We start from the raw sequence: 27,985 nt of genomic DNA, 5'->3' as shown, positions 1-27,985 counted from the left end.
CAGTTGACCGTGGCAGCTCTAGCAGGGCAGAAATTTGACAAACTGACTTGTTGGAAAGGTGGCATCCTATGACGGTGCTACGTTGAAAGTCACTGAGCTCTTCAGTAAGGCCAATCTAATGCCAATGTTTGCATGGCTGTGTGCTCAATTTTATACACCTGTCAGCAACGGGTGTGGCTGAAATAGCCGAATCCACTAATTTGAAGTGGTGTCCACATACTTTTGTATATACAGTGCATTTGGAAATTATTCAGACCCCTTGGCTTTTTCCACATTTTGTAAAAAATGAATCTCATCAATCTACACACAATAACCCATAATGACATAGCAAAAATAGGTTTTTAGAAAAAAAAAACAGATACCTTATTTACATAAGAATTCAGACCATTTTCTATGAGACTCGAAATTGAGCTCAGGTGCCTCCTGTTTCCATTGATCATCCTTGAGACACAGATCTGGGGAAGGGTACCAGAATATTTCTGCAGCATTGAAGGTCCCCAAGAACACAGTGGCCTCCATCATTCTTATATGAAAGAAGTTTGGAACCACCAAGACTCTTCCTAAAGGTGGCCGCCCGGCCAAACTGAGCAATCGGGGGAGAAGGGCCTTGGTCAGGGAGGTGACCAAGAACCCGATGGTCACTCTGACAGAGCTCCAGAGTTCCTCTGTAGAGATGGGAGAACCTTCCAAAAGGACAACCCTCTCTGCAGCACTCCACAAATCAGGCCTTTATTGTAGCGTGGCCAGACGGAAGCCACTCCTTAGTAAAAGGCACATGTCAGCCCGCTTGGAGTTTGACAAAAAGCACCTAAAGTACTCAGACCATGAGAAACAAGATTCTCTGGTCTGATGAAACCAAGATTGAACTCTTTGGCCTGAATGCCAAGCGTCACATCTGGAGGAAATCACCACCATCCCTAAGGTGAAGCATGGTGGTGGCAGCATCATGCTGTGGGAATGTTTTTAGCTGCAGGGACTGGGAGACTAGTCAGGATCGAGGGAAAGATGAACGGAGAAAAGTACAGAGAGATCCTTGATGAAAACCTGCTCCAGAGCACTCAGGACCTCAGACTGGGGCGAAGGTTCACCTTCCAACAGGACAACAACCCTAAGCACACAGCCAAGACAATGCAGGAGTGGCGTTGGGACAAGTCTCTGAATGTCCTTGAGTGGCCCAAACAGAGCCCGGACATGAACCCGATCGAACATCTCTGGAGAGACCTGAAAATAGCTGTGCAGCGACGCTCCCCATTCAACCTCACAGAGCTTGAGAGGATCTACAGAGAAGAATGGGATAAACTCCCCAATTACAGGTGTTCCAAGCTTGTAGCGTCATACCCCAGAAGACTCAAGGCTGTAATCGCTGCCAAAGGTTCTTCCACAAAGTACTGAGTAAAGGGTCTGAATACTTATGTAAATGTAATATAATACATTTGCAAAAATTCTAAAAAACTGTTTTTGCTTTGTCATTGTGTGTAGGTTGATAATAATTTTTTTGTTTTTATCCATTTTAGAATTAGGCTGTAACGTAACAATGTGTAAAAAGTTAAGGGGTCTGAATACTTTCCGAATGCACAGTATAGTCTACCACAATCCTGCAATAAAAAGGGGAAGGGGTTCTGTCTCTGTGTTTCTGTGTTGTATTCTCAAATGATCATTTCCTTTTTGTCTAATCTGTTTTTATCTCCAACCTGTTTTATTTGATTGTCACTCTCTCTCAGTATATCAGCCATGTGAATCCATTTAGCAGCTTATCATATAGCATGCATCGCCAATGCAGCCATAGGCCTACAGTATGATGGCATTACTGGTCTTATGGGCATCTGTCAACTGAAGCAGAAAATAGCTAAACTCACACATTGTGTGACGCGTACTGAGTATACGAAGACGCAGGATGCAGACGCAGGAATTAACAAGGTCAAGGTTTACTTAACAAAGAGCACGAGAAATAACAATGATGGAGTAAACGACACAAAGCTTAACAATCACACACAACATCATCCAGAACAGTCTAGGGCTAAATAGGGGTGGTGATGAGATGATGAGGTGCAGGTGCGCTGGAGGTGATTAGGGTGCGTTGGGTTTCCATTCCGGTGTTGCCGAGGTGGTGCGCTCAGACCGGTGGCTCAGTAGACCGGCGAATCAGAGCGCCGGAGGGGAGCAACGGGAGGAGACGTGACACATTGTTTATATGTTACGCTATATGTTCTCAATTTAAAATGGTATCATCATATATGAGGCAAACCATATATCAGATTTTGTACATGCCTTTTAAGTGCTGACATATAATTGTTTAGTGCAAAAGCAATCATTGTAATATAGGTACAGTATGAAAATAAGGAGATGATAATTAGGCTACAGGAGATGAGCATTACAGGTACAATTTTTTTAGGTTCATTTTATTTCATTCAATGTTGGTTGCAAAATTATTGCAGTTGTTCCCATAGATAGACAGTACATGGTTGCTGTATGTATCACTGACCCTGGATGAGCTAGCAACTGGGCTAACACAGTTAACCATTTAGGTTAATAATATGCTGTTTTTATTAAAGGAACATTTCAAAATTTTTCAACTTCATATTCATCATCTCCAGCATCACCTCAGCATCAACATATGTGAATATTGTGCGTTTCTAGAGGAAGTTAAGTGTTTCCAATGACATCATCAACCAATTAGTAGGCAATGCCTACTCATAATTGGTTAAAATCACACGATGCACACCGACGTGTCATTGGAAACACTTGTCTTCCTCTATCTTTTTTACTACAAAACCTAGAAATGTGCAATTTTCCCATATGTTGATGTTGGGGTGGTGCTGGAGATTATGAATATGAAGTTGAACATTGTAATTTTTTTGGGCTTTATAATCGTGAGATAAATGTAACTAGCAGGTAGCTAGCTAGTTAGTTATACATAGGTATTTTACAAGGTTAGCTGACTTTTCTCAAAACATACATTGTGGCTAATGACTTCTTGTCCCTCATGCTAGCTTTTATAGCCAAATATCACTTCAGATACGTCAAAATAAAAAAATATTGATATGATCAGCATTGTAGACAATTTCTCCCCTGTTGCTGCAGCTTAATCTCATCTTGAAATAACAGCCAAATTCTGTGAAAACCAGCATGCTGCAAATGTTCCAAAATGTTTGTCACCAGTGCTTGTTTTGTTTATATTTTTTGTCCTCACGCACTGTTAGTCCTATGGCACTAATCTGGTGAGCACCTTCGGAGCTCCGCCCAAGCAAGGCATTTGATTGGCTTGACGTGTTGTGAGGCATCACTGATTTACACCGGGTTCCAACCCTTCTTTAGCTGATTTCTGACCATCCAATGTTATTCCTAGGAGTTTAGCTTCCTCAACTTGGTCACCCTTTATGCACAACTCCAGTTGAGGTTTGTTTTGAACCAAATACAATGCTTTTAGTTTTAGATATATTTAAGACCAGTATTATTAATCATCACCCATTCTGATACTGACTGTAACTCCTTTTTTTGAATTTCATTGAGCTCACTGGCTTTGGGTGCTGACATGTAGAGTGTGGAATCAGCAGCATACATAGTCATTCTAGCTTTGTGTAAGACCAGTGGCAAATCATTTGTAAAAATAGAGAAGAGTAATGGCCCAAGGCAACTGCCCTGAGGGACACCGCACTGTAATATCTGATGTTAGAGAAGCTTCCATTGAAGAACACTTTCTGGGTTCTATTGGATAAATAACTCTCCAACCATGTGATGGCAGGTGATGTAAAGCCATAGCAAGTACGTTTCTTCAATAAGAATGTATGATCAATAACATCAAAGGCTGCACTGAAATCTATACTGAACTAAAATATAAACGTAACAATTTCAAAGATTTTACTTAGTTGCAGTTCATATGAGGAAATTATTCAATTGAAATAAATTAATTAGGCCCTAATCTATGGATTTCATATGACTGGGAATACAGATATGCAGATACCTTAAAAGAAATGGGCCTCACATTGGGTCTCAGGTACTCGTCACGGTATTTCTGTGCATTCAAATTGCCATAGATAAAATGCAATTGTGTTCATTGTCCATAGCTTATGCCTGCCTATACCATAACCCCACCACCACCATGGGGCACTCTGTTCAGAACGTTGACATCAGCAAACCGCTTGCCCACACGACGCTATACACGTGGTCTGCGGTTGTGAGGCCGGTTGGATGGACTGCCAAATTCTCTAAAACGACATTGGAGGCAGGTTATGGTAGAGAAATTAACATTCAATTCTCTGGCAACAGCTCTGGTGGACATTCCTGCAGTCAGCATGTAAATTCCATGCAACTTCAAAAGTTGAGACATCTGTGGCATTGTTGTGTGACAAAACTACACATTTTAGTGTAGTCTTTTATTGTCCTCAGCACAAGGTGCACCTGTGTAATGATCATGCTGTTTAATCAGCTTCTTGATATACCACACCTGTCAGGTGGATGGATTATCTTGGCAAAGGACAAATGCTCACTAACAGGGATGTAAAGAAATTAGTGCCCAAAATTTGAAAGACATTTCTGGGATCTTTTATTTCAGCTCATGAAACATGGGACCAACACTTTACATGTTGCATTTATATTTTGGTTCAGTGTAACAATACAGCTCCAACTATCATCTTATTTTCCATTTATTTTAACCAATCATGTGTCATCTGAGTCAGTGCAGTACAAGTTGAGTGCCCTTCTCTATATGCATGCTGAAAGTCAGTAGTTAACTTGTTCTCTAAAAAATAGCATAGTATTTGGTCAAACACAATTCTCTCCATCAGTTTACTAAGAACGGGCATCAGATATGGCATATAGAAGCAAACCGGATTGACATCATGAAAATGATCAGAGAGGTTGAGGGTAGAGGAAGTTCAGGAGTAAAAACAAACAAAATATAATTATTGTAAAATTGACTGTGTCCATAAAATGTATATAGTATGTATAAGCAGGAAGTAGAGGCCTAAGCATTGTCGTTCACTAGTTTACTCCAATTAGAGAAGGGGTGGTGGGGTTGGAAAATAATAAAGGGAAATATATATATTTTTTAAAGGACATGTATGTGTATGTGTGTGTATGTATATATGTATGTGTGTATGTATGTATATATACAGTGAGGGAAAAAAGTATTTGATCCCCTGCTGATTTTGTACGTTTGCCCACTGACAAAGACATGATCAGTCTATAAATTTAATGGTAGGTTTATTTTAACTGTGAGAGACAGAATAACAACAACAAAGAAAACAGAAAAATGCATGTCAAAAATGTTATCAATTGATTTGCATTTTAATGAGGGAAATAAGTATTTGACCCCTCTGCAAAACATGACTTAGTACTTGGTGGCAAAACCCTTGTTGGCAATCACAGAGGTCAGACGTTTCTTGTAGTTGGCCACCAGGTTTGAACACATCTCAGGAGAGCTTTTGTACCACTCCTCTTTGCAGATCTTCTCCAAGTCATTAAGGTTTCGAGCCTGACGTTTGGCAACTCGAACCTTCAGCTCCCTCCACAGATTTTCTATGGGAATAAGGTCCGGAGGCTGGCTAGGCCACTCCGGGACCTTAATGTGCTTCTTCTTGAGCCGCTCCTTTGTTGCTTTGGCCGTGTGTTTTGGGTCATTGTCATGCTTGAATACCCATCCACGACCCATTTTCAATGGCCTGGCTGAGGGAAGGAGGTTCTCACCCAAGATTTGACGGTACATGGCCCCGTCCATCGTCCCTTTGATGCGGTGAAGTTGTACTGTCCCCTTAGCAGAAAAACACCTCCAAAGCATAATGTTTCCACCTCCATGTTTGACGGTGGGGATGGTGTTCTTGGGGTCATAGGCAGCATTCCTCCTCCTCCAAACACGGCGAGTTGAGTTGATGCCAAAGAGCTCGATTTTGGTCTCATCTGACCACAACACTTTCACACAGTTCTCCTCTGAATCATTCAGATGTTCATTGGCAAACTTCAGACGGCCCTGTATATGTGCTTTCTTGAGCAGGGGGACCTTGCGGGCGCTGCAGGATTTCAGTCCGTCACGGCGTAGTGTGTTACCAATTGTTTTCTTGGTGACTATGGTCCCAGCTGCCTTGAGATCATTGACAAGATCCTCCCGTGTAGTTCTGGGCTGATTCCTCACCGTTCTCATGATTATTGCAACTCCACGAGGTGAGATCTTGCATGGAGACCCAGGCCGAGGGAGATTGACAGTTATTTTGTGTTTCTTCCATTTGCGAATAATTGCACCAACTGTTGTCACCTTCTCACCAAGCTGCTTGGCGATGGTATTGTAGCCCATTCCAGCCTTGTGTAGGTCTACAATCTTGTCCCTGACATCCTTGGAGAGCTCTTTGGTCTTGGCCATGGTGGAGAGTTTGGTATCTGATTGATTGATTGCTTCTGTGGACAGGTGTCTTTTATACAGGTAACAAACTGAGATTAGGAGCACTCCCTTTAAGAGTGTGCTCCTAATCTCAGCTCGTTACCTGTATAAAAGACACCTGGAAGCCAGAAATCTTTCTGACTGAGAGGGGCTCAAATACCTATTTCCCTCATTAAAATGCAAATCAATTTATAACATTTATGACATGCGTTTTTTTGGATTGTTTTGTTGTTATTCTGTCTCTCACTGTTCAAATAAACCTACCATTAAAATTATAGACTGATCCTTTCTTTGTCAGTGGGCAAACGTACTAAATCAGCAGGGGATCAAATACTTTTTTCCCTCACTGTATGTATATATATATTTATGTGTGTGTGTGTGTGTGTGTGTGTGTGTGTGTGTGTGTATGTATGTGTGTGTATATATTTGTATATATATATGTATATATACAGTTGAAGTCGGAAGTTTACATACACCTTAGCCAAATACATTTAAACTCAGTTTTTCACAATTCCTGACATTTAATTCTAGTAATAAATTCCCTCTCTTAGGTCAGTTAGGATCACAACTTTATTTTAAGAATGTGAAATGTCAGAATTAGTAGAGCGAATGATTTATTTTAGCTTTTATTTCTTTCATCACCTTCCCAGTGGGTCAGAAGTTTACATACACTCAATTAGTATTTGGTAGCATTGCCTTTAAAATTGTTTAACTTGGGTCAAATGTTTCAGGTAGCCTTCCACAAGCTTCCCACAATAAGTTGGGTGAATTTTGGCCCATTCCTCCTGACAGAGTTGGTGTAGGCCTCCTTGCTCGCACACACTTTTTCAGTTCTGCCCACAAATTGTCTATAGGCTTGAGGTCAAGGCTTTGTGATGGCCACTCCAATACCTTGACTTTGTTGTCCTTAAGCCATTTTGCCACAACTTTGGTAGTATGTTTGGGGTCATTGTCCATTTGGAAAACCCATTTGCGACCAAGCTTTAACTTCCTGACTGATGTCTTGAGATGTTGCTTCAATATATCCACATAATTTTCCTTCCTCATGATTCCCTCTATTTTTTTAAGTGCACCAGTCCCTCCTGCAGCAAAGCACCCCCACAGCATGATGCTACCACCCCGTGCTTCACGGTTGGGATGGTGTTCTTCGGCTTGCAAGGATCCCCCTTTTTCCTCCAAACATAACGATGGTCAATATGGCCAAACAGTTCTATTTTTGTTTCATCAGACCAGAGGACATTTCTCCAATTGTACGATCTTTGTCCCCATGTGCAGTTGCAAACCATAGTCTGGCTTTTTCATGGCGGTTTTGGAGCAGTGGCTTCTTCCTTGCTGAGCGGCCTTTCAGGTTATGTCGATATAGGACTTGTTTTACTGTGGATATTGATACTTTTGTACCTGTTTCCTCCAGCATCTTCACAAGGTCCTTTGCTGTTGTTCTGGGATTGATTTGCACTTCTCGCACCAAAGTACATTGATCTCTAGGAGACAGAATGCGTCTCCTTCCTGAGCGGTATGACGGCTGCGTGGTCCCATGGTGTTTATACTTGCGTACTATTGTTTGTACAGATGAACGTGGTACCTTCAGGCATTTGGAAATTGCTCCCAAGGATGAACCAGACTTGTGGAGGTTAACAATTTTTTTCTGAGGTCTTGGCTGATTTATTTTGATGTTCCCATGATGTCAAGCAAAGAGGCACTGAGTTTGAAGGTAGGCCTTGGATTACATCCACAGGTTCGCCTCCAATTGACTCAAAAATATGTCAATTAGCCTATCAGAAGCTTCTAAAGCCATGACATTATTTTCTGGAATTTTCCAAGCTGTTTAAAGGCACAGTCAACTTAGTGTATGTAAACTTCTGACCCAATGGAATTGTGATACAGTGAATTATAAGTGAAATAATCTGTCTGTAAACAATTGTTGGAAAAATGACTTGTGTCATTTACAAAGTAGATGTCCTAACCGACTTGCCAAAACTATAGAGTGGTTGAAAAACAAGTTTTAATGACTCCAACCTAAGTGTATGTAAACTTCTGACTTCAACTGTACAACACCTTCCCCATTGGCAATCCTGTCTTTTCTGTAGATGTTTTATCCTTGTATTGCTACTGCTGTATCATCAAATAAATTATCTAAGTGAGTTTCAGAGATGGCCAGTATATGAATGTGATTCGATGTTAGGAAGTTATTGATTTCATGAACCTTATTTCTAATGCTACATATATTAATATAGGCTATTAGCCCATTCCTGGGTAGCTTATCGGAGATAGACAAAAAAAATTAATAATGGAGTCAGTCAATCAGGCTACTGACCCGGAAGCTTGACTATCTCACTCCTCCCAGGCTTTAGGGAGGGAGGGTAGGACAACGAGCTTGTCGTAGCAGATGTAAGCCATGTCCCCATGCTCTATGGCAGCTTTCATAGCTGGGATAAGTTATTTCTGCCTCTGGCGCATAGCTTCAGCGAAGTCCTCGTTGAGGAAGATGTTGGTTCCTCTCAAGTTCTTGGCTCTCTCCAGAACAGCCATCTTGTCCTTGAACCTTAGGAAGTTGACCACTAACAGCCTGGGTCTGTCACCTGGGCTGGTTACAGGTTTTCAAGACCTGTAGGCACGCTCCACCTCAATCTTCCTATGATCCATCTGCAGCTTTTTGGTGATAATGTCTTACGGACTGTGTTCAAACTGTCAAGGAAATCTGGCTAGCTTGATAGCTAGCAGCAAGGCTAGCTGCTTCGCCAAGCAGCCGACATTAGGGTTTGGCAGTATCCTGGAACGTATAGTAGCGATCCTAGCAACTTAGGCTTACCGCTTCTACTAGTATACTAGCCTATCTATAGCTATATACATTATTTAGCTGGTAGCCTATTTATTATTGGGTATTGTGTGTAGGCCAGTGACACAATCTCAATTTAATCAATTTTCAATTCAGGCTGAAATAAAACTAAATGTGGAAAAAGTCAAGAGGTGTGAATACTTTCTGAAGGCACTGTACTTTTGGATTTTGATATCTATTATTTTGAATGTTGTATAGATCAATAAAAACAAAGACTGCTATTAAAATGCCATTTTTTTTTTACAAATACAGTCGTGGTCAAAACTTTTGAGAATTACACAAGTATTGGTCTTCACAAAGTTTGCTGCCTCAGTGTTTTTAGATATTTTTGTCAGATGTTACTATGGTATACTGAAGTATAATTACAAGCATTCCATAAGTGTCAAAAGCTTTTATTGACAATTACATTAAAGTTTATGCAAAGAGTCAATATTTGCAGTGTTGACCCTTCTTTTTCAAGACCTCTGCAATCCGCCCTGGCATGCTGTCAATTAACTTCTGGGCCACATCCTGACTGATGGCAGCCCATTCTTGCATAATCAATGCTTGGAGTTTGTCAGAATTTGTGGGTTTTTGTTTGTCCACCTGCCTCTTGAGGATTGACCACACGTTCTCAATGGGATTAAGGTCTGGGGAGTTTCCTGGCCATGGACCCAAAATGTCGATGTTTTGTTCCCTGAGCCACTTATTTATCACTCTTGCCTTATGGCAAGGTGCTCCATCATGCTGGAAAAAGGCATTGTTCATCACCAAACTGTTCTTGGATGGTTGGGAGAAGTTGCTTTCGGAGGATGTGTTGGTACCATTCTTTATTCATGGCTGTGTTCTTAGGCAAAATTGTGTGTGAGCCCACTCCCTCGGCTGAGAAGCAACCCCACACATGAATGGTCTCAGGATGCTTTACTGTTGACATGACACAGGACTGATGGTAGCGCTCACTTAGTCTTCTCCGGACAAGCTTTTTTCCGGATGCCCCAAACAATCTGAAAGGGGATTCATCAGAGAAAATGACTTTACCCCAGTCCTCAGCAGTCCAATCCCTGTACCTTTTGCAGAATATCAGTCTGTCCCTGATGTCTTTCCTGGAGAGAAGTGGCTTCCTCGCTGCCCTTCTTGACACCAGGCCATCCTCAAAAAGTATTTGCCTCACTGTGCATGCAGATGCACTCACACCTGCCTGCTGCCATTCCTGAGCAAGCTCTGCACTGGTGGTGTCCCGATCCCGCAGCTGAATCAACTTTAGGAGATGGTCCTGGCGCTTGCTGGACTTTCTTGGGCGCCTTCTTTACAACAATTTAACCTCTTTCCTTGAAGTTCTTGATGATCCGATAAATGGTTGATTTAGGTGCAATCTTACTAGCAGCAATATCCTTGCCTGTGAAGCCCTTTTTTCATAGACTTAGGGTACCGGTGATATGTGAAGAAAATACTTTGACCTGTTGAATATGAAATGGATAGCATTCTTAGCTCCAGCACCCAAACGTTATAGATGAATCCTTTGTTTTGAGTGAACATGTTGTTTTTTCATATGTTGTTTTCACCTCCTCTGCTTGCAGATCATGTCCAGAATGAAGGGAATTATGGCCAGGCACTGGACAAGTTTGGTAGCAACTTCATCAGCAGGGACAACCCCGATCTGGGAACCGCCTTTGTCAAGTTCTCCAGCCTCGTCAAGGAGCTGTCCGCACTTCTGAAGAACCTGGTGAGATTTTTTTAAAGGGATTGTATTAAACAGATAGTGCGAGAGGATGACAGTGAGAAATATCAATATTTATTATAAAGGCCTTCCATTCCAGTCTTTATTAGTTGAATCAGGTGTGTTAGCTACTGCTTTGACTGGAGTAAAAAATCCTACACTAACACACACACACTATTTCTTTGCAGTATCTTATCCTGTGGATAAGATAAGACATTCTTGACTTAATGAATCACCTTGTGTAATTCATTATGCAAAAAAGCATCAGCTACTCTTCCTGGGGTCGGCAAAAAAGCACAAAACATGACAAGTAACAAAACACTGATAGACAAGGACAGTTACATTAGTTGTTGTTTAATCTGTTTTTAAAGGTAATTTTGCTGTTTGAATGAGTAATTGGAAATGGAAGGGAGTTCCATGCAATCATGGCTCTGTATAAAACTGTGCGTTGCCGTGAATTCGTTTTGGACTTGGGGACTGTGAAAAGACCCCTGGTGGCATGTATTGTGGGGTGTGTATGGGTGTCTGAGCTGAATGTTATTTGATTATGCAGACAATCTGGAATTTTTGTTTCATAAAAGCTAGAAGAGAAGTAGTTCATCTCTCGTCAACCCTCAAACAGGAAAGACTGGTATGCATGTTGTTGATGTTATTTCTGTATTTGCAGTTAATGGCAAGGCATGCAGCTCTGTTTTGAGCCAGCTGTAGCTTTACTAGGTCTTTTTGTGCTGCACTTGACCATATTACCGGACAGTAATCAAGATGGGACAAGACCAGAGCCTGAACGACTAGTACAGTTGATTTTTTTGTGTGTCAAAAATGTTTTTATTACAGACACCCCTCCCCAACTTCACAACAACTTTGTCAATATGACTTGACCTTGATAATTGACCATCCAATGTTATACTGTACCTATGAGTTGTGGAGTGGTTGAACTTGCTCAATGGTCACACCCTTTATGCACAACTCCAGTTGAGGTTTAGGTCTTAGAGAATGTTTTGAACCAAGTACAATGCTTTTCGTTTTAGATGTTTTTAAGACCAGTTTATTATTAATCACCCATTCTGATACTCTGTAACTCCTTATTTAACATTTTAGTGAGCTCTCCGGCTTTGGGCGCTGACATGTAGAGTGTGGAGTCATCTGCATACATAGTCATTCTAGTTTCGTGTAAGACCAGTGGCAAATCAATGGTAAAAATAGAGATGAGGAACGTCTCAAGATAACTGCCCTGAGGGACATCGCACTGTACATATCTGAGAAGCTTCCATTGAATAACACTCTCTGTATTCTATTGGATAAATAACTCTCCAACCATGTCATGGCAGGTAATGTAAAGCCATAGCAAGTGAGTTTTTTCAATAACAATTTATGATCAGTAACATCAAAGGCTGCACTGAAATCTAACAATACAGCTCCAACTATCATCTTATTATCAATTTCTTTTAACCAATCATCAGTCATCTAAGTCAGTGTAGTACAAGTTGAGTGCCCTGAAATTCAGTGGTTAGCTTGTTCTCTGAAAAATAGCATTGTATTTGGTCAAACACGATCCTCTCTATCAGTTTACTAAGAACAGGCAGCAGACTGATTGTGCAGCTGTTAGAGCCAGCAATTGGTGCTTTACTATTTTAAGGCAGTGGAATTACTTTAGCTTCCTTCCACTCCTGTGGACACACTCCTTTAGGCTTTGGTTAAAGAAATAGCAAATAGGGGTGGCAATACAGTCTGTTACCATTCTCAATAGTTTCCCATCAATTGGTATTAGGTCTGTCCCCGAAAGTCGTCTGTTCTTTCGACCAATTGATTGGTTGACATTTTTTTACGTGTATTTTTCCATATATAGACCCACCCTATGTTTTTTAATAAAATAAAATGATATGCACTGAGCTTGTCTAATGCTTTAAGCACACAGTTTGATGAAATAAGACACAAATGACTCTAGGGAGCCTGAGATCAAGATAACCAGAAGACCCGACCATACTCCTCCCGCCGCTACGCTCTTGAAGTTGCCGGTAATAGGCTACATCAGGGGTCGGCAACCTTTTTCATGTGAAATGCCAATTTATCTTACCATTTCTACCGGTCTGCGTGTCAGTTATGGTTTTCATATGCACATTTTCGTGGAACATCTTAATTTAATTTCTAATAACGTATCTCAAAATCATTGTCATGTGGTTAATCAAAATTCAATCTAAATCTAAATGTAAAATCTTTTGCCATTGCCAACTATGTAAAAATAGCCTACATAAAGCCAACAAATTAGAACATTGCAGCCTGCAGGTAGAAAATATCCTGATGAAAATAAACATCATATAAATCACATTGGCTACGCATGGCCTGTCTGCTACAAACTTGCAACATTGCATAAAATATTCTGGGCCCTCAGAGTTTCCCGCACCAGTGAGCTCCGGATAGACACAACTGTAGGCTATTTGCCCAAGGGATGAGAAGTAAATCAGGTAGGCCTATTTTATGATGTTTCCACTGGATCAGGGCATGACATTTTCCTCGAAAGGGAGAGAGGTGGAAAGAGTTTTCAAATACATTGAGGATCTATTTTCATTCTCAATGGATGTAAAAACAGACTTTGTTTACTTGCTGTTTGAGGTGAATAAAAATTACTTTGAGATGTTCCACAGCTCATTAGTGGTGGTGAGTTAAGACAATCAGAAATACTATCAGATCTCCAAATGGGCACATTTATAGGCCTACATTTGTGTGCAGGCCAGGCAGCCTTGGCCTACTTCTATGCATAATCAGGTGACAGGAGGGCTCCAACCAAAAGACAATGATAAATTGACAATGGAATGAAATAAACCAAAACTTGTTTCTCACAAGTGTAGCATAGGTTGTGCATTCTGCAAATAACGTGTCCACTCCGACAATGAAAATGGTAAAAGACTGCAATAATAATATATTGAATGCATTAACAGAAATGACCGTAACCAAACAAACATTGTAGATTAGAAATTATGGGAATTAACGTCAAACGTAGTACTGGTGATATACACTGAGTGTACAAAACATTAAGAACACCTTCACACCTTCCCCTCCTTTTGTCCCTCAGAACAGCCTCAATTTGTTAGGGTGTGGACTCTACAAGGTGTCGAAAGCGTTACACAGGGATGCTGGCCCATGTTGACTCCAATGCTTCCCACGGTTGTGTCAAGTTGGCTGGTGGAGCATTCTTGATACACACGGGAAACTGTTGAGCGTGAAAACCTACTACCTTAACCCCGTTCAAAGGCAGTTAAATATTTTGTCTTGCCCATTCACCCTCTGAATGGCACACATACACAATCCATGTCTCTATTGTCTCGAGGCTTAAAAATCCTTCTTTAACCTGTCGCCTCCCCTTCATCTACACCGCATGTGTCAAACTCATTCCACGGCGGGCCGAGTGTCTGCAGGTTTTCACTCCACCCTTGTACTTGATTGATGAATTAAGGTCACTAATTAGTAAGGAACTCCCCTCACCTGGTTGTCTAGGTCTTAATTGAAAGGAAAAACCAAAAACTTGCAGACACTCGGCCCTCCATGGAATTGAGTTTGACACCCCTGATCTACACTTATTGAAGTGGATTTAACAAGTGACATCAATAAGGGATCATAGGAATAAGATCATCCACATGTATTGATCACATTTTTACTAATACTGTAGAACTTTGTTCTAAAGCTGTATCCGTACCCTTTGGATGCAGTGATCACAGTATAGTGGCTATATACAGGAAAGCCAAAGTTCCAAAAGCTGGGCCTGAAATTGTGTATAAGAGATCATACAAAGGATTTTGCTGTGACTCTTATGTGGATGATGTAAAACATATTGCTTCTTCCAATTATTGATCAACATGCACCTGTTAAGAAACTGACTGTTAGAACTGTTAAGGCTCCATGGATTGATGAGGAATTGAAAAACTGTATGGTTGAAAGAGATGGGGCAAAAGGAGTGGCTAATAAGTCTGGCTGCACATCTGACTGGCTGACTTACTGCAAATTAAGAAATGATGTGACTAAACTCAACAAAAAGAAGAAGAAACTGTATTATGAAGTCAAGATCAATGATATAAAGAATAATGGAAAAAAAACATTGGAGTACTTTTATAGAAATTATGGACAGAAAGACATTCAACTCCATCTTTCATTGAATCAGTTGGCTTATTCATCACAAACGATTTGATGTTGCCAATTATTATCATTGGCAAAGTTGGCAAACGTTGGCAGGAACAGTGAGCCATCATACTCATGTATAATAAAAAAAAAATTCATAATGAAAGAAAAGCATTGCAAGTTTGAATTTTGTAAAGTTAGTGTGGGAGAGGTGGAAAAATAATTGTTATCGATCGTTAATGACAAACCTCCTGGCATTGACAACTTACTGTTTCTAACAGCAGACCTATCAGCTTGCTGCCAGCTCTTAGCAAACTGTTGGAAGAAATTGTGTTTGACCAAATACAATGCTACTTCTCTGTAAACAAATTAACTACAGACTTTCAGCATGCTTATAGAGAAGGGCATTCAACATGTACTGCACTGACACAAATTACTGTTGATTGGTTGAAAGATATTGATAAATCAAATTGTATTTGTCACATGCGCCGAATACAACAGGTGTAGACCTTACCGTGAAATGCTTACTTACAAGCCCTTAGCTAACAATGCAGTTTTAAGGAAAATAAGAGTTAAATGAAAATATTTACTAAATAAACTAAAATTAAAAAAGGTAACACAATAAAATAGTAAATAATGGCTATTTCTCAGAAAGTTTTAAACTGTCAAGAGAAGTAAAACAAGGTTGCCCACTATCGGCATATCTATTTATTATGGTCATCGAAATGTTAGCTATTAACATCAGATCAAACAATAATATCAAGGGATTAGAAATCCAGGGCTTAAAAACAAAGGTGTCATTGTACGCTGATGATTCATGTTTTCTTTTAAATCCACAGCCTCATGGAGGATCTAGATAAATTTTCTAACCTCTCTGGATTAACACCAAATTATGATAAATGTACTATATTACGCATTGGATCACTAAAAAATACAACGTTTACATTACCATGTAGTTTACCAATAAAATGGTCTGATGGTGATGTGGATATATTCGGAATACATATCCCAAATGAAATAAATGATCTCACTCCAATGAATTTTTATTGAAAGTTAGCAAAAATAGATAAGATCTTGCTACCATAGAAAGGTAAATACCTGTCTATTTGTGGAAAAATCACACAGATTAACTCTTTAGTATTATCCCAGTTTACCTATTTGCTTATGGTCTTGCCTACGCCTAGCGAACAGTTTTTTAAATGAAATGAGAAAAGAATATTCAATTTTATTTGGAACGGCAAGCCAGACAAAATTAAACGGGCCTATTTATATAATGAATATGAATTCGGAGTACATAAATTATTAAATATTAAAGCATTAGACCTACAGTTGAAGTCAGATGTTTGACCTTAGCCAAATACATTTAAACTCAGTTTTTCACAATTCCTGACATTTAATCCTAGTAAAAATTCCCTGTCTTAGGTCAGTTAGGATCCCACTTTATTTTAAGAATGTGAAATGTCAGAATAATAGTTGAGAGAATGATTTATTTCAGCTTTTATTTATTTCATCACATTCCCAGGGGGTCAGACATTTACATACACTCAATTAGTAGTTGGTAGCATTGCCTTTAAATTGTTTAATTCGGTCAAACGTTTCGGGTAGCCTTCCACAAGCTTCCCACAATAGTCAGAAGTTTACATACACTTAGGTTGGAGTCATTAAAACTAGTTTTTCAACCCCTCCTCAAATTTCTTGTTAACAAACTATAGTTTTGGCAGGTCGGTTAGGACATCTACTTTGTGCATGACACAAGTAATTTTTCCACAATTGTTTACAGACAGATAATTTCACTTATAATTCACTGTATCACAATTCCAGTGGGTCAGATGTTTACAGTGGGGAAAAAAAGTATTTAGTCAGCCACCAATTGTGCAAGTTCTCCCACTTAAAAAGATGAGAGAGGCCTGTAATTTTCATCATAGGTACACGTCAACTACCGTATTGGTCCGAATATAAGACGACCCTGATTATAAGACGACCCCCCGTTTTTCAACACAAACATTTAGAAAAACAGATTTGCAGACTAGATTTGCCGAACAAAGAACTTCATTTTATTTTAAAATAACAATATTAAAAACACAGTGAATTAAACACAAAGGCAAACTATGTACAGTATGATTCAAAATTAATATCAAGCAATAATAAAGCAACATTTTTAAATAACAGAGAAAATACAGGCCACACATTTAACTAAACTTAACAAAAATTCGCCAAACTTCTCCTCCGATGTCTCTCTATCCCTCACACACGTCCTCTGCCCCGCTGTGTTCGCTCTCGCTGTCATCGCTCCCCAGCTGCTCCGCTTCCACCGGCTCCTCCCAAAGCACGTCGTCCTCGCTGCCGTCCAATGCATTTGAGATGCAACATTTTTTAAAGCCATCGATGATGCTCTGTGAGGGAATAGCATCCCATGCATGCAGGATCCATTCACACAGTAGACGGACTGACGGCTTCTGTATTTTCCCGGTCGGTGTGAGTGCGTGGTTGCCAGACAGGAGCCACTCTGTGTATTTTTTTCGCAGGTTATCCTTGAAAGGCTTGTTCACAACTACGTCCAACACCTGTAGCTGGCTTGTCATTCCCCCTGGTATGATCACAAGATCCCCGTTCATTGCTCGCACCTGACTTTTCACGGGCTCAGTCAGATGTCCGCGGAACGCATCCAGAACGAGCATGTTCCTCCTCTTCCTCAGTCCCCCGTAGCGTGCGCCCCACACAACCTTTAGCCAGTCCACTACAAGCCCCGACTCCATCCAGCCCTTCTCCTGGGCGCGCACAATAATGCCAGCTGGCATTGGGTCCTTTGGCACAGTCTTACGCTTAAGAATGACATACGGGGGGAGTTTGCTGCCACCAGCGAGACATGTCAACATGACAGTGACGCGGCTCTTCTCGTTGCCCGTTGATTTCACCAACACAGACTTTTCTCCCTTTCTATTGACAGTCACCGATGTTGGCATGTCGAAATAAACGGGTGTCTGATCAGCATTGCCGATCTGATCCAGCGGGTAGGAGTGCTTCTTCCTCAGGTTGATAATAAAGCGCTGAAACGAAAGCAGCTTCTCTCCGAAGTCTGACGGCAGGCGTTGGGCCAAACTCGTTCTCCGTCTAAGTGACAGTCCATTACGCCGCATCATCCTACGACACCAGCCGAGGCTGGCTTTAAATCCAGTGATGTTGAGCTCTCTGGCGATTTCCAGGGCCTTAACCTGGATGACAGCTCTGGTAATGGGCATTCCCTCAACTCTTTTTTCCCTGACATATTCAAAAACCCTCCGGTCAACCTCAATGAAACGACCACTTTGAGGACCACGGAAGGATTTTCGCTGACTGTTAGCATCTTTTAGACGTTGTTTTTCTGCTCGCCATCTTCTTACATTACACTCAGTGACCCCGAATGTCTTGGCAGCTTGGCAGTTGTTAGATGACTCTGCCTTATTGACAACCATTATTTTGAAATTGGCATCATAGCTCCTCCGCTGTTGTTTATTGACCTGGCCCACTTTTGAGCCACTTGTCTCTAAATGGTCAGCCTGTCTTTCCATCTTTAAACACCGGTAACGGGCTGGTTGTTAAGGACGCCTCTTCCCTCCGTCCGGAACGAATTTTTGGCGCCATCTGTGCCCGCGAATGTGTATTGACATTTAAAGGGAGCGCCGAAGAAGAGAAACTGCGCTCTGAATACTAGACCCCGAATATAAGACGACCCGACTTTTTTGGACCTATTTCGAGGGGAAAAAAGGCCGTCTTATATTCGGACCAATACGGTATGACAGACAAAATGAGAAAAAAAATCCAGAAAATCACATTGTAGGATTTTTAATGAATTTATTTGCAAATTATGGTGGAAACTAAGTATTTGGTCACCTACAAACAAGCAAGATTTCTGTCTCTCACAGACCTGTAACTTCTTATTTAAGAGGCTCCTCTGTCCTCCAATCGTTAACTGTATTAATGGCACCTGTTTGAACTTGTTATCAGTATAAAAGACACCTGTCCACAACATCAAACAGTCACACTCCAAACTCCACTATGGCCAAGACCAAAGAGCTGTCAAAGGACACCAGAAACAAAATTGTAGACCTGCACCAGGCTGGGAAGACTGAATCTGCAATAGTTAAGCAGCTTGGTTTGAATAAATCAACTGTGGGAGCAATTATTAGGAAATGGAAGACATACAAGACCACTGATAATCTCCCTCGATCTGGGGCTCCACGCAAGATCTCACCCCGTGGGGTCAAAATGATCACAAGAACGGTGAGCAAAAATCCCAAAACCACACGGGGGGACCTAGTGAATGACCTGCAGAGAGCTGGGACCAAAGTAACAAAGCCTACCATCAGTAACACACTACGCCGCCAGGGACTCAAATCCTGCAGTGCCAGACGTGTCCCCCTGCTTAAGCCAGTACATGTCCAGGCCCGTCTGAAGTTTGCTAGAGTGCACTTGGATGATCCAGAAGAGGATTGGGAGAATGTCATATGGTCAGATGAAACCAAAATAGAACTTTTTGGTAAAAACTCAACTCGTCGTGTTTGGAGGACAAAGAATGCTGAGTTGCATCCAAACAACACCATACCTACTGTGAAGCATGGGGGTGGAAACATCATGCTTTGGGGCTGTTTTTCTGCAAAGGGACCAGGACGACTGATCCGTGTAAAGGAAAGAATGAATGGGGCCATGTATCGTGAGATTTTGAGTGAAAACTTCCTTCCATCAGCAAGGGCATTGAAGATGAAACGTGGCTGGGTCTTTCAGCATGACAATGATCCCAAACACACCGCCCGTGCAACGAAGGAGTGGCTTCGTAAAAAGCATTTCAAGGTCCTGGAGTGGCCTAGCCAGTCTCCAGATCTCAACCCCATAGAAAATCTTTGGAGGGAGTAGAAAGTCTGTGTTGCCCAGCGACAGCCCCAAAACATCACTGCTCTAGAGGAGATCTGCATGGAGGAATGGGCCAAAATACCAGCAACAGTGTGTGAAAACCTTGTGAAGACTTACAGAAAACGTTTGACCTGTGTCATTGCCAACAAAGGGTATATAACACAGTATTGAGAAACTTTTGTTACTGACCAAATACTTATTTTCCACCATAATTTGCAAATAAATTCATTTAAAATCCTACAATGTGATTTTCTGGATTGTTTTTTCTCATTTTGTCTGTCATAGTTGATGTGTACCTATGATGAAAATTACAGGCCTCTCTCATCTTTTTAAGTGGGAGAACTTGCACAATTGGTGGCTGACTAAATACTTTTTTTCCCCACTGTTCCCCACTGTAAGTTGACTGTGCCTTTAAATATTTCGGAAAATTCTAGAAAATAATGTAATGTCTTTAGAAGCTTCTGATAGGCTAATTGACATCATTTGAGTCAATTTGAGGTGTACCTGTGGATATATTTCAAGGCCTACCTTCAAAGTCAGTGCCTCTTTGCTTGACATCATGGGAACATCAAAATAAATCAGCCGTCATAACGCTCAGGAAGCAGACGCGTTCTGTCTCCTAGAGATGAACGTACTTTGGTGCGAAAGTGCAAATCAATCCCAGAACAACAGCAAAGGACCTTGTGAATAAAAGCTGAAATAAATCATTCTCTCTACTATTATTCTGACATTTCACATTCTTAAAATAAAGTGGTGATCCTAACTGACCTAAGACAGGGAATTTTTACTAGGATTAAATCTCAGGAATTGTGAAAAACTGAGTTTAAATGTATTTGGCTAAGGTGTATGTGAACTTCCGACTTCAAATGTAGGTTATACACCAAGTACTACAGTGAGGGAAAAAAGTATTTGATTCCCTGCTTATTTTGTACATTTGCCCACTGAAAAAGAAATGATCAGTTTATAATTTTAATGGTAGGTTTATTTGAACAGTGAGAGACAGAATAACAACAAAAAAATCCAGAAAAGGCATGTAAAAAATGTTATAAATTGATTTGCAATTTCTCAATCAGAAAGATTTCTGGCTCCCAGGTGTCTTTTATACAGGTAACGAGCTGAGATTAGGAGCACACTCTTAAAGGGAGTGCTCCTAATCTCAGTTTGTTACCTGTATAAAAGACACATGTCCGCAAAAGCAATCAATCAATCAGATTCCAAACTCTCCACCATGGCCAAGACCAAAGAGCTCTCCAAGGATGTCAGGTACAAGATTGTAGACCTACACAAGGCCGGAATGGGCTACAAGACCATCACCAAGCAGCTTGGTGAAAGGTGACAACAGTTGGTGCGATTATTCGCAAATGGAAGAAACACAAAAGAACTGTCAATCTCCCTCGGCCTGCGGCTCCATGCAAGATCTCACCTCGTGGAGTTGTAATGATCATGAGAACGGTGAGGAATCAGCCCAGAACTACATTTACATTTACATTTACGTCATTTAGCAGACGCTCTTATCCAGAGCGACTTACAAATTGGTGCATTCACCTTATAGCCAGTGGGATAACCACTTTACAATATGTATATTTTTTTGGGGGGTGGGGATTGTGGGGTTGAAGGATTACCTTATCCTATCCCAGGTATTCCTTAAATAGGTGCGGTTTCAAGTTTCTCCGGAAGTTGGTGAGTGACTCCGCTATCCTGGCGTCTTGAGGGAGCTTGTTCCACCAACAGCGAACAGTTTTAACTGGGCTGAGCGGGAACTGTGCTTCCGCAGAGGTAGGGGGGCCAGCAGGCCAGAGGTGGACGAACGCAATGCCCTCGTTTGGGTGTAGGGACTGATCAGAGCCTGAAGGTACGGAGGTGCCGTTCCCCTCACAGCTCCGTAGGCAAGCACCATGGTCTTGTAGCAGATGCGAGCTTCAACTGGAAGCCAGTGGAGTGTGCGGAGGAGCGGGGTGACGTGAGAGAACTTGGGAAGGTTGAACACCAGACGGGCTGCGGCATTCTGGATGAGTTGTAGGGGTTTCATGGCACAGGCAGGGAGCCCAGCCAACAGCGAGTTGCAGTAATCCAGACGGGAGATGACAAGTGCCTGGATTAGGACCTGTGCCGCTTCCTGTGTAAGGCAGGGTCGTACTCTCCGAATGTTGTAGAGCATGAACCTACAGGATCGGTTCACCGCCTTGATGTTAGCGGAGAACGAGTTTTCCAGGGTCACGCCAAGGCTCTTCGCACTCTGGGAGGAGGACACAACGGAGTTGTCAACCGTGATGGCGAGATCATGGAACGGGCAGTCCTTCCCCGGGAGGAAGAGCAGCTCCGTCTTGCCAAGGTTCAGCTTGAGGTGGTGATCCGTCATCCACACTGATATGTCTGCCAGACATGCAGAGATGCGATTTGCCACCTGGTTATCAGAAGGGGGAAAGGAGAAGATTAGTTGTGTGTCGTCTGCGTAGCAATGATAGGAGAGGCCATGTGAGGATATGACAGAGCCAAGTGACTTGGTGTATAGCGAGAATAGGAGAGGGCCTAGAACTGAGCCCTGGGGGACACCAGTGGTGAGAGCACGTGGTGCGGAGACAGATTCTCGCCACACCACTTGGTAGGAGCGACCGGTCAGGTAGGACGCAATCCAAGAGTGAGCCGCGCCGGAGATGCTCAGCTCGGAGAGGGTGGAGAGGAGGATCTGATGGTTCACAGTATCAAAGGCAGCAGACAGGTCTAGAAGGACAAGAGCAGAGGAGAGAGAGTTAGCTTTAGCAATGCGGAGAGCCTCCGTGACACAGAGAAGAGCAGTCTCAGTTGAATGACCAGTCTTGAAACCTGACTGGTTTGGATCAAGAAGGTCATTCTGAGAGAGATAGTAAGAGAGTTGGCTAAAGACGGCACGCTCAAGAGTTTTGGAGAGAAAAGAAAGAAGGGATACTGGTCTGTAGTTGTTGACATCAGAGGGATCGAGTGTTGGTTTTTTGAGAAGGGGTGCAACTCTCGCTCTCTTGAAGACAAAAGGGACATAACTACACAGGAGGATCTTGTCAATGATCTCAAGGCAGCTGGGACCATAGTCCCGAGTGGCGCAGTGGTCTAAGGCACTGCATCGCAGTGCTAGCTGTGCCACTAGAGATCCTGGTTCGTATCCAGGCTCTGTCGTGGCTGGCCGCGACCAGGAGACCCATGGGGCGGCGCACAATTGGCCCAGCGTCGTCCAGGATAGGGGAGGGAATGGCCGGCAGGGATGTAGCTCAGTTGGTAGAGCATGGCGTTTGCAACGCCAGGGTTGTGGGTTCGTTTCCCACGGGGTGCCAGTATAAAAAATAATGTATGCACTCACTAACTGTAAGTCGCTCTGGATAAGAGCGTCTGCTAAATGACTAAAATGTAATAGTCAAAAAGAAAACAATTGGTAACACACTACGCCGTGAAGGACTGAAATCCTGCTGCGCCCGCAAGGTCCCCCTGCTCAAGAAAGCACATATACAGGCCCGTCTGAAGTTTGCAAATGAACATCTGAATGATTCAGAGGAGAACTGGGTGAAAGTGTTGTGGTCAGATGAGACCAAAATCGAGCTCTTTGGCATCAACTCAACTCGCTGTGTTTGGAGGAGGAGGAATGCTGCCTATGACCCCAAGAACACCATCCCCGCCGTCAAACATGGAGGTGGAAACATTATGCTTTGGGGGTGTTTTTTCTGCTAAGGGGACAAGACAACTTCACCGCATCAAAGGGACGATGGACGGGGCCATGTACTGTCAAATATTGGGTGAGAACCTCCTTCCCTCAGCCAGGACATTGCAAATGGGTCGTGAATGGGTATTCCAGCATGACAATGACCCAAAACACACGGCCAAGGCAACAAAGGAGTGGCTCAAGAAGAAGCACATTAAGGTCCTGGAGTGGCCTAGCCAGTCTCCAGACCTTAATCCCATAGAACATCTGTGGAGGGAGCTGAAGGTTTGAGTTGCCAAATGTCAGGCTCGAAACCTTAATGACTTGGAGAAGATCTGCAAAGAGGAGTGAGACAAAATCCCTTCTGAGATGTGTGCAAACCTGGTGGCCAACTGCAAGAAACGTCTGACCTCTGTGATTGCCAACAAGGGTTTTGCCACCAAGTACTACAGTGAGGGAAAAAAATATTTGATCCCCTGCTGATTTTGTACGTTTGCCCACTGACAAAGAATTGATCAGTCTATAATTTTAATGGTAGGTTTATTTGAACAGTGAGAGACAGAATAACAACAACAAAAAAACAGAAAAACGCATGTTAAAAATGTTAGAAATTTATTTGCATTTTAATGAGGGAAATAAGTATTTGACCCCTCTGCAAAACATGACTTAGTACTTGGTGGCAAAACCCTTGTTGGCAATCACAGAGGTCAGACGTTTCTTGTAGTTGGCCACCAGGTTTGCACACATCTCAGGAGGGATTTTGTCCCACTCCTCTTTGCAGATCTTCTCCAAGTCATTAAGGTTTCCATGAAATGTATATAGTATATATAAGCTGGAAGTAGAGGCCTAAGCGTTGTTGTTCACTAGTTTACTCCAATTAGTGAAGGGGTGGTGGGGTTGGAAAGTAATAAAGGGAAATATATATTTTTAAAGGATATGTGTATATACAGTGGGGAGAACAAGTATTTGATACACTGCCGATTTTGCAGGTTTTCGTACTTACAAAGCATGTAGAGGTCTGTAATTTTTATCATAGGTACACTTCAACTGTGAGAGACGCAATCTAAAACAAAAATCCAGAAAATCACATTGTATGATTTTTAAATAATTAATTTGCATTTTATTGCATGACATAAGTATTTGATACATCAGAAACGCAGAACTTAATATTTGGTACAGAAACCTTTGTTTGCAATTACAGAGATCATACGTTTCCTGTAGGTCTTGACCAGGTTTGCACACACTGCAGCAGGGATTTTGGCCCACTCCTCCATACAGACCTTCTCCAGATCCTTCAGGTTTCGGGGCTGTCGCTGGGCAATCCGGACTTTCAGCTCCCTCCAAAGATTTTCTATTGGGTTCAGGTCCGGAGACTGGCTAGGCCACTCCAGGACCTTGAGATGCTTCTTACGGAGCCACTCCTTAGTTGCCCTGGCTGTGTGTTTCGGGTTGTTGTCATGCTGGAAGACCCAGCCACGACCCATCTTCAATGCTCTTACTGAGGGAAGGAGGTTGTTGGCCAAGATCTCGCGATACATGGCCCCATCCATCCTCCCTTGAATACGGTGCAGTCGTCTTGTCCCCTTTGCAGAAAAGCATCCCCAAAGAATGATGTTTCCACCTCCATGCTTCACGGTTGGGATGGTGTTCTTGGGGTTGTACTCATCCTTCTTCTTCCTCTAAACACGGCGAGTGGAGTTTAGACCAAAAAGCTCAATTTTTGTCTCATCAGACCACATGACCTTCTCCCATTCCTCCTCTGGATCATCCAGATGGTCATTGGCAATCTTCAGACGGGCCTGGACATGCGCTGGCTTGAGCAGGGGGACCTTGAGTGCGCTGCAGGATTTTAATCCATGATGGCGTAGTGTGTTACTAATGGTTTTCTTTGAGACTGTGGTCCCAGCTCTCTTCAGGTCATTGACCAGGTCCTGCCGTGTAGTTCTGGGCTGATCCCTCACCTTCCTCATGATCATTGATGCCCCACGATGTGAGATATTGCATGGAGCCCCAGACCGAGGGTGATTGACCGTCATCTTGAACTTCTTCCATTTTCTAATAATTGCGCCAACAGTTGTTGCCTTCTCACCAAGCTGCTTGCCTATTGTCCTGTTGCCCATCCCAGTCTTGCAGGTCTACAATTTTATCCCTGATGTCCTTACACAGCTCTCTGGTCTTGGCCATTGTGGAGAGGTTGGAGTCTGATTGATTGAGTGTGTGGACAGGTGTCTTTTATACAGGTAACAAGTTCAAACAGGTGCAGTTAATGCAGGTAATGAGTGGAGAACAGGAGGGCTTCTTAAAGAAAAACTAACAGGTTTTTGAGAGCCGGAATTCTTACTGGTTGGTAGGTGATCAAATACTTATGTCATGCAATAAAATGCAAATTAATTACTTAAAAATCATACAATGTGATTTTCTGGATTTTTGTTTAAGATTCCATCTCTCACAGTTGAAGTGTACCTATGATAAAAATTACAGACCTCTACATGGTTTGTAAGTAGGAAAACATTGTGTATCAAATACTTGTTCTCCCCACTGTATATGCATTTGCATTTATATGCATGTATGTGTACATGTATGTATGTATGTATGTATGTATGTATGTATGTATGTATGTATGTATGTATGTATGTATATATAAAAAAAAAAATATATATATATATATATATATTTGCGAGAAAGAAAAAACATGGTGGATTGGAAGTGATGCAGACAATTACATTGATGGAAGTTACAATCTATCTGCAATATTAAAGCTGATCTAACCCCCCCCCCCCCCCCCCCAAAAAAGAAAGAAATACAAATAAATAAAAAGAACTACTAAAAAACACAATAAAACTATAACGAGGCTATATAAAGGGGTGTACCAGTACCGAGTCAATGTGCTGGGGTATAAGGTTAGTCGAGGCAATATGTACATGTAGGTAGGGGTAAAGTGACTAAGCATAGATAATAAACAGCCAGTAGCAGCAGCATAAAAAAGAGTGGGATCAATGCAAATAGTCCGGGTTGCCATTTGATTAACTGTTCAGCAGTCTTATGGCTTGGGGGTAGAAGCTGTTAAGGAGCCTTTTGGACCTAGACTTGGCCCTCCGGTACCGCTTGCCGTTTGGTAGCAGAGAGAACAGTCAATGACTAGGGTGGCTGGAGTCTTTGACAATTTTTAGGGCCTTCCTCTGACACCGCCTGGTATAGAGGTCCTGGATGGCAGGAAGCTTGGCCCCAGTGTTGTACTGGGCCTTACGCACTACCCTCTGTAGTGCCTTGCGGTCGGATAAGAAGATTGTGGGAGCTGTAATGTTAGATTTCAGTGCAGCCTTTGATATTATTGACCATAACCTATTGTTGAGAGAACGTATTTTTTATGGCTTTTCAACCTCTGCCATATCGTGGATTCAGAGCTACAGTGGCTTGCGAAAATATTCACCCCCCTTGGCATTTTTCCTATTTTGTTGCCTTACAACCTGGATTTTTTGTGGAACAAACAAGAAATAAGACAAAAAAAAACAGAAAACTTAAGCGTGCATAACTACTCACCCCCCCAAAGTCAATCCTTTGTAGAGCCACCTTTTGCAGCAATTACAGCTGCAAGTCTCTTGGTGTATGTCTCTATAAGCTTGGCACATCTAGCCACTGGGATTGTTGCCCGTTCTTCAAGGCAAAACTGCTCCAGCTCCTTCAAGTTGGATGGGTTCCGCTGGTGTACAGCAATCTTTTAAGTCATACCACAGATTCTCAATTGGATTGAGGTCCTGGCTTTGACTAGGCCATTCCAAGACATTTCAATGTTTCCCCTTAAACCACTTGAGTGTTGCTTTAGCAGTATGCTTAGGGTCATTGTCCTGCTGGAAGGTGAACCTCCGTCCCAGTCTCAAATCTCTGGAAGACTGAAACAGGTATCCCTCAAGAATGTCCCTGTATTTAGCACCATCCATCATTCCTTCAATTCTGACCAGTTTCCCAGTCGCTGCTGATGAAAAACATCCCCACAGCATGGATGCTGCCACCACCATGCTTCACTGTGGGGATGGTGTTCTCGGGGTGATGAGCAGTGTTGGGTTTGCGCCAGAAATTGAGATGGCCAAAAAGCTCAATTTTAGTCTCATCTGACCAGAGTACCTTCTTTCATATGTTTGGGGACTCTCCCACATGCCTTTTGGCGAACACCAAACGTGTTTGCTTATTTTTTTCTTTAAGCAATGGCTATTTTCTGACCACTCTTCCGTAAAGCCCAGCTCTGTGGAGTGTACGGCTTAAAGTGGTCCTATGGACAGATACTCCAATCTCCGCTGTGGAGCTTTGCAGCTCCTTCAGGGTTATCTTTGGTCTCTTTTTTGCTTCTCTGATTAATGCCCTCCTTGCCTGGTCCATTCGTTTTTTGGTGGGCGGCCCTCTTTTGGCAGGTTTGTTGTGGTG

At 42.2% G+C, this 27,985-nt stretch overlaps 1 protein-coding gene across 1 annotated transcript in view; it reads left to right on the top strand.

Moving 5' to 3' along the window:
• The window catches only part of asap1a (ArfGAP with SH3 domain, ankyrin repeat and PH domain 1a), a 200,410-nt gene that overhangs the window by 72,701 nt on the left and 99,724 nt on the right, over window positions 1–27,985 (top strand). The window contains exon 4 of the mRNA XM_084139939.1: window positions 10,763–10,908. Coding sequence (XP_083996065.1) covers window positions 10,763–10,908 — 146 coding nt within the window. The remainder of the gene's footprint in view (window positions 1–10,762; window positions 10,909–27,985) is intronic.

This window comes from Coregonus lavaretus (assembly GCF_964263955.1).
Source record: "Coregonus lavaretus genome assembly, chromosome: 23".
Lineage (NCBI taxonomy): Eukaryota > Metazoa > Chordata > Actinopteri > Salmoniformes > Salmonidae > Coregonus > Coregonus lavaretus.
This window is presented reverse-complemented; position numbering and strand designations above follow the sequence as displayed.